The sequence below is a fragment of the Wolffia australiana genome, chromosome 15 (genome assembly GCF_029677425.1).
Source record: "Wolffia australiana isolate 7733 chromosome 15, ASM2967742v1".
Classification (NCBI taxonomy): domain Eukaryota; kingdom Viridiplantae; phylum Streptophyta; class Magnoliopsida; order Alismatales; family Araceae; genus Wolffia; species Wolffia australiana.
In genome coordinates this window covers 8857725-8864301 of record NC_135849.1, presented here as the reverse complement: position 1 = coordinate 8864301, position 6577 = coordinate 8857725, and the positions used below count along the sequence as shown (strand labels likewise).

At 46.6% G+C, this 6577-nt stretch overlaps 1 protein-coding gene across 3 annotated transcripts; it reads left to right on the top strand.

The window, feature by feature from the left end:
* Positions 1–707: 707 nt before the first annotated feature.
* On the top strand, positions 708–5481 carry LOC144713134 (bZIP transcription factor TGA10-like). Of its 3 annotated transcripts, XM_078587635.1 has the most exons (12): positions 708–1233; positions 1344–1688; positions 1912–2009; positions 2363–2430; positions 2499–2624; positions 2722–2790; positions 2868–2927; positions 2996–3073; positions 3336–3402; positions 3483–3754; positions 4477–4716; positions 4794–5481. In XM_078587635.1, exons 2-12 carry the CDS (start codon positions 1579–1581, stop codon positions 4941–4943), a joined length of 1338 nt encoding a protein of 445 aa, XP_078443761.1. In that variant the 5' UTR covers positions 708–1233; positions 1344–1578; the 3' UTR covers positions 4944–5481. The 3 variants fall into 3 exon arrangements, with proteins under 3 accessions (XP_078443761.1, XP_078443762.1, XP_078443760.1); XM_078587636.1 differs by lacking the exon at positions 708–1233 and having other exon boundaries at positions 1243–1688; positions 2378–2430; XM_078587634.1 differs by lacking the exon at positions 708–1233 and having other exon boundaries at positions 1243–1688.
* Positions 5482–6577: the final 1096 nt, after the last annotated feature.

Genomic DNA, 6577 nt, shown 5'->3' with positions numbered 1-6577 from the left:
TACACATGCTATTTATAGAGCCTAATCGGGATGATATGAACTTGCGCACTATTCTACTCTCTGCTCTCTGGGCGCGTAGACGGATAACCTTTTGGTCTTGTCTCTTGGCTCGGAACTCGGAAGGCGAAGGGGTGGCTGATGAGTGCGTCTTGGCTTTCTTTAATCCCGCGCGGTGGATGATAATTTCCTCGATAATTTGTTTTTTTTTCGCCTGTCGCTCTCCGTGACACCTAATCCAATCGTTTTAATGTTCTTGTCTAGGGAAACATCCCTTTCAGACTCCAGGTTCATGATGAGTTTAAGAGATTCACGGTCGTCTCCCGTAGCTCCGCTGCGTTATTGTTCTTCTCCTAACGTTGACTTTCCACTTCAATAATAGCCCGAATTATTGTAATGGTTTCCACCTGTACGAAAAAAACAGTCGACGTCGAAAACTTCCGTTGATTATCGCGGTTCCGTGTAGTCTCTTGAATTGATTGAATAATTAATGTCATGATTCACGATAAATTTCTAGAGGTCGACATCTTTTATGAAAGAAACTTGTCAGATTGAAGCCTCTCGGCTCTATTGATTTTTCTTTGAAGAAGATTTTCGTACTGCAACATTCTACGCTGCGCATATTAGTCGTCTACGGATGGGGCTCTGGATTTCAGAAGTTTGTCGTGCCCAGGATGCAAGATCGCGTCTTTTGGCTCTGCAGAGCGCCGCCAATGGTGGGCCGGCTATGAAATGATCTTCCGGACCCACTTGGCGCCGTCTCTTGCTGCAGACGGCGCCTTCAGAGTTCACCAATCAACGTTAGGGCTTAGCCGGCAGGCAAACCCTGAAGCCCGGAATCTCTTCATGCTGAGGTCATCATCCGCGTTTTCCCAAAAACAATCTTAGAGGGGCCACATCAGAAGAAGGGTAACCTCGTCACGATTGTGGAGCTGGTCGGAGAAGGGCAGATCTTCCAGCTCGCGCGGCGCCATTCAAGCCATCTACGGCGGGTTTTGTCCTCTCCAGGACATCTGTAATCTGTTTGCTGATTTCTCCAGGCCCGAGGAAGCCCTCAAGTGTTGTTATTTGCCGGGAACGGTCTTTTTAACCACGCTTATTTTCTACAACTCCGATAAAATTTTCCCCGGACCCCACTTTACCTGGCTACTGAGACTCCGAGGGCTCGAAGACTTTCATGCCGGTAAATCAATTCTCCGTCTAAATTCAACCCCACGCCCCCCCAGGTGCTGCTCGGTATCTTCCTTATCCTTCTCTCTCTCTCTCTCTCTCTCTCTCTCTCTCTCTCTCTCTCTCTCTCTCTCTCCCTCTCTCCATCTCTCTCTATCTCTCTTTCTGTTGTGCAGAGATGGAATAGGAGATAGCCACAGCCCCACCAAGGTTAGGGTTCCCTTTTGTTCTTTCTCAGAGTCCCTTTTTCGTCTTCTTCCACAACGACCACGATCGGCGCCTTCTTGCGAATCAGTCGACCGATGAATGGAGAGAGGAGACGCTTCCTGCACCGATAACAGCACCGCCTTCGGGTGACGATAGAGAGAGAAAGAGAAGAGAAAGTCGGTAAAGTCGACGACGAAGAAAGAGATGTCGAAGCGGGCAGCCAATTCACCCCCGCGGCGGAATCAGTCGCAGGAGCAGCAGCAAATCTCTTTCGGCGTGGTTCAACCTTCGTCTTCCCTTCCAAGTAGCTTCATGTAATTACCCGCCACAATTGAGTAGAGATATGGCTACTCATTCATGTCTCCTCGTTCAATCCCCTATCATATTTTTAAGCGTCTAATAGTGAAAAAGAGGATAACTCTGATGTTGAAGAACATGTTCAGGGGAGTATCGAAGTTTTTTCTTCGGCTATTTGGTCGATGAAATCTCTTCTTAGACCCTGATTTCAAGTTTTTCTGGGGTACCTCATCACTGCAGGAATAAAGACGGTGGAACATACGACCTAGGCGAGCTCGATCAGGCCCTCTTTCTATATCTAGACGGACATGAACATCCCACTGTGCAAGATCAGAAACGTAAGTCCACAACCTTTCTACGATACATTGCGCGTTCATTAGTTCTTCTTTGTCTCTTTCTCTATCTAGTTGAATTTCTTTTCCATCTTTTTCCGGCACCAATTAGGCTTCTCTCTAATCTTCCCCTCTTTCTTGTTGGGTCATCTACAATAGCGACAGGCTTAGGGCACCATTAAACAAGCAGTCTCTTTCGCTAACCTACTGTCTTGCCTTTTAAATCTCTGCCAATATCCAACTTCACCAAATTTTCACTTCCTTTATGAGAGAAAAATCCATCCAAGTCTTGTGCGGGAAGGATACGAAGTGTATCTTCTCTCTTCCCTCAATTGCCGTTTGTCACATTTTAATTCTAGGGTTTCTCGGCGCAGAAACACTGAATATCTTCCCCTCCCAGCCCATGCATGTTGATCCAACAACGAAGGTACTGAAACCAAATTTAACACGATTTCTCCTCATTCCTCTTTCTAACTTTCTTGATCTCTCCTTCAGGGAGGCCTTGGAAGTCCTCCTCCAGCGACTTTCGCGTTCAAAAGACCGCCGGACCGGTTCAACAATTCCGCAAGAACTCTTCTCTGTGCGCCTGATTCGGAAAAAGACGTGAAACCTGCAGACAAGGCACTCGGATAACTCTATCTTTTTTCTGTGCTCGATATGATCATCTTCTTGGTTTGACCTAATCTATATTTTATGCTCTCTGATGGCGTTGACATAGCGCGAAGCAAGTGGAACGGCCACGACGTCCAGCGGTGAGCAAGCGTCTCTCAGGACGCTCGACCCGAAGGTTTTCCCCGCCTTAAACGAGCCGGTTGTAGTTATCTTGGAGCTTAATTCTACTTCTTCTGGTTTATTTCATGACAGACGTTACGCCGGTTAGCGCAGAACAGGGAAGCTGCGAGGAAAAGCAGGCTCCGGAAGAAGGTCAGTCAAAACTAGAGGCAGCTATATTTAAATCCTCTCTGTTCTAATTGAAGCCTTCTCTTCGGCAGGCTTATATCCAGCAATTAGAGAGCAGTAGGATAAAGCTTTCCCAGCTCGAACAGGAGCTCCAGAGGGCAAGATCTCAGGTAGGTCTCTGGATGTGCTTGAAATGCGTACCAAAAATCACATGATAGCCCTTGTCTTGATATCATGCGTTGACTAAGCAAGGTCTAGTGCCCGGCGAAGCTTGTCTAGACTTTAAGGAGATTCGAATTTCGGTTCACTAGGATCAGCATCCATAGTTATTACTTACTAAAAATAGGATAATTAACTTGGCTCTTGATTCTTTCGTCCGATAAATACCAAGGACATCGAGAAAAAGGTTTAAGACATTGCTTCTCTCATCAGGGTGTTTTAGCCGGAGGTGTTCTTGGAGACCAGGCTGCGCTGTCAGGCATTGGTTGCATTAGTGCAGGTGAAGTACAGACATTTGACTGCTCTCTGGGGTTTCCAATGAAAGTATATCCGACGCTTATCTCTTGTCTCGTTGGGTAGATGCAGCGATGTTCGACGTAGAGTACGCGCGGTGGCTTGAAGACCACCACCGTTTGACTTGGGAGCTTAGGGCGGCGGTGCACGAGAACCTGCCGGAGAACGAGCTGAGGATGTTTGTGGACAGCTGCCTCGCTCACTACGATGAGATTTCAATCCTCAAGAGTACGCTCACCAAGTGCGACGTCTTCCATCTGGTTTCCGGCGTGTGGAAGACTCCGGCCGAGCGTTGCTTCATGTGGCTCGGCGGCTTCCGCCCCTCCGATATTATCAAGGTTGTTTTTTCTCACGACCTCTAATCTGATCTCGAAAGAAAATTCTCCATGATTTCTTCCTATGCACCCTAAAAATGACTCGTGCCCACAGCTTAAAGGAATAAAATGATAAACCCAAACAGTAGATTAAACTCTATAAAAATGGGAACTAGTTTATCAGTCGGAGCTTACCCCTTATAAAAAGATACTTACCCAACAGTTTACATAACCTGGTCTTGCCCTCAGCACCACGGAAGCACACTGGACTGGATGGTTACAGTTCTATCATCTCTGTCAATATTTAAGCGCCTATCTGTGTGCTTGAATCTTGATATAGTACTGTGTTAAAAGCTACAGCTGATAGCAAGGATGCTTCTTTTCCTCTTGTAGCTTTCTCGGTAGGATGTTGTCTTCAACATTCCACCTCAACACCTGACACCATGGCTCATTGTGTTGTGACTGGGATACTAACCGTCAAGCTGGGCTCCCATATTATTTTGAGATTCATGTCTGCCCACTTCGCTAAAGGCTTTAGCTGACAGCAAAGGGGGTACTTTCCCTCTTAAACTTTTCTTCCATCTTAAGTGGAAAAGTAACGCACTTGAAAAAAAGTTCAAGTGGAAAAGTAGTGCAATTGCTGTCATCTATATCTTTCTGCAGTGTTATGCCCTTGAATCTGGGCAATCTGTTCTTATACATTCACCCTTCCAGCTTAAGTTCTTATAGGCAATATTTGCGTGCAGATCATCATGGGCCAGATAGAACCTCTCTCGGAGCAGCAGATGATGGGCCTGTACTCTCTAAGGGCGGCGACAGACCAGGCGGAGAGCGCCCTGAGCCAAGGCCTCGACGACCTCCTGCGCTCTCTCTCAGACACCATCGCTTCCAATGAACTCAGCTTCCCGTCGAACATGGCGCATTACATGGGGCAGATGGCCATGGCCGTTAGCAAGCTTTCTAACCTCGAAGGCCTCGTGCGCCAAGTACGTACGGAATAATACAATAACCTATGCTGTCCACTATAGTTCAACAATTTCGGTTCCTCTTTTGTCTCATACAGGCCGACGAGCTGAGGCGACAGACCCTTCACCGGCTAAACCAAATGCTTTCTACCCGTCAAGCTGCCCGGTGCTTCTTGGCATTGGGCGAGTACTTCCACCGACTTCGGGCTCTTAGTTCTCTCTGGCAAGCTCGCCCAAGGCACGAGTGACCTGACGGCTTGATTGAGAATCAGCTGATTCAGTCTTTTCTGAGGAAGGGACGAATGCCTTTGTATACAGCATTCTTTTTCCTCCACTTAACGCCAGATAGAAAGTAGTTCGGGAAGAGGAGAATCGAGTCTTTTCGCTGATAGAATGAAAGTTTCGATGACCATATTCATCTGTTCAGGCCAGATACTTGCAGAATACTCCCTCATCGGTTTCAACATCGTCAATCTTCCCGCTCCTGCACGCCAGGGGTCGAATTTAACGGAACTCCCACCAAAGACTTACCTTCCTCCCCAATTCTTGATCTCTTGTTCTTCGAGAGTTCTTCGTAGTTTTTTCGCTGGTTGTCGGCTGATATGACGAAGAAAGAGGGAGCTGAAATGACGAGTCGGCGAGAAGTTTTCCACTTGGCGAGTTCGCGGCTATTTGCATGCAGTTGAAACATTTGTTCAGCCGTAGTATCTGCGTTTCCTGGTCTGTCGCTTGTTTTTAGCCCGTTATTCAAGGGCGCACATGCACTATAAAGTTGATCTTCCTATATGTGCGATTCTACTGTACGATATGCTCTGCATGACGGTCCCCCTGCGACGGGTGCACGGTTGCCTAGAATTTTCGCAGATTACCATCGGCCCGGGGCTTCGATACATAAACGCACTACGTTCTTTCTTCTCTGTAATCTTTTTTTCTTCTTTATCTCCTCTCTCTTCCCCTCACTCTTTCTCTGTCGTTTCTCTCTTCTTTCTCTCTCTCTCTCTCTCTCTCTCTCTCTCCTTCTTTGTTCTTTTTCTCTTCTCTCTCTCACACTTTCTCTTTCTCTTTCTATGTTCTTTCTCTTCTCTCTCACCTTCTCTTTGTCTGTTCTTTCTCTTTTCTCTCTCTCTCTCTCTGTCTCTGTCTCCTTCTCTGTTCCTTTTCTCTTCTCTATCTCTCTCTCTCACTCTCTCTTTCTATGTTCTTTCTCTTCTCTCTCACCCTCTCTTTGTCTGTTCTCTCTCTTTTCTCTCTCTCTCTGTGTCTCCTTCTCTGTTCCTTTTCTCTTCTCTCTCTCTCTCTCTCTCTCTTTCTATGTTCTTTCTCTTCTCTCTCACCCTCTCTTTGTCTGTTCTCTCTCTTTTCTCTCTCTCTCTGTGTCTCCTTCTCTGTTCCTTTTCTCTTCTCTTTCTCTCTCTCTCACTCTATCTCTTTCTATGTTCTTTCTCTTCTCTCTCACCCTCTCTTTGTCTGTTCTCTCTCTTTTCTCTCTCTCTCTGTGTCTCCTTCTCTGTTCCTTTTCTCTTCTCTTTCTCTCTCTCTCACTCTATCTCTTTCTATGTTCTCTCTTCTCTCTCACCCTCTCTTTGTCTGTTCTTTCTCTTTTCTCTCTCTCTCTCTCTGTCTCCTTCTCCGTTCCTTTTCTCTTCTCTCTCTCTCTCTCGCTCTCTCTCTTTTTACGTTCTTTCTCTTCTCTCTCACCCTTCTCTCTGTCTGTCTCCTTCTCTGTTCCATTTCTCTTCTCTCTCTCTCTCTCTCTCTCTTACTCTCTCTCTCGTTCTACGTCCCTTCTCTTCTCTCTCACCCTCTCTTTGTCTGTTCTCTCTCCTTTCTCTCTCTTTCTCTCTCTCTCTCTGTCTCCTTCTCTGTTCCTTCTCTCTTCTCT

Excerpts from the sequence above, each read along its gene's own strand:
- LOC144713134 (XM_078587635.1), top strand. The coding sequence starts at position 1,579 with ATGTCGAAGCGGGCAGCCAATTCACCCCCGCGGCGGAATCAGTCGCAG. Across the intron at positions 2,791-2,867 it reads TCAGGACGCTCGACCCGAAG|ACGTTACGCCGGTTAGCGCA; the intron begins GTTTTCCCCGCC and ends ATTTCATGACAG. Across the intron at positions 4,717-4,793 it reads TCGAAGGCCTCGTGCGCCAA|GCCGACGAGCTGAGGCGACA; the intron begins GTACGTACGGAA and ends TGTCTCATACAG.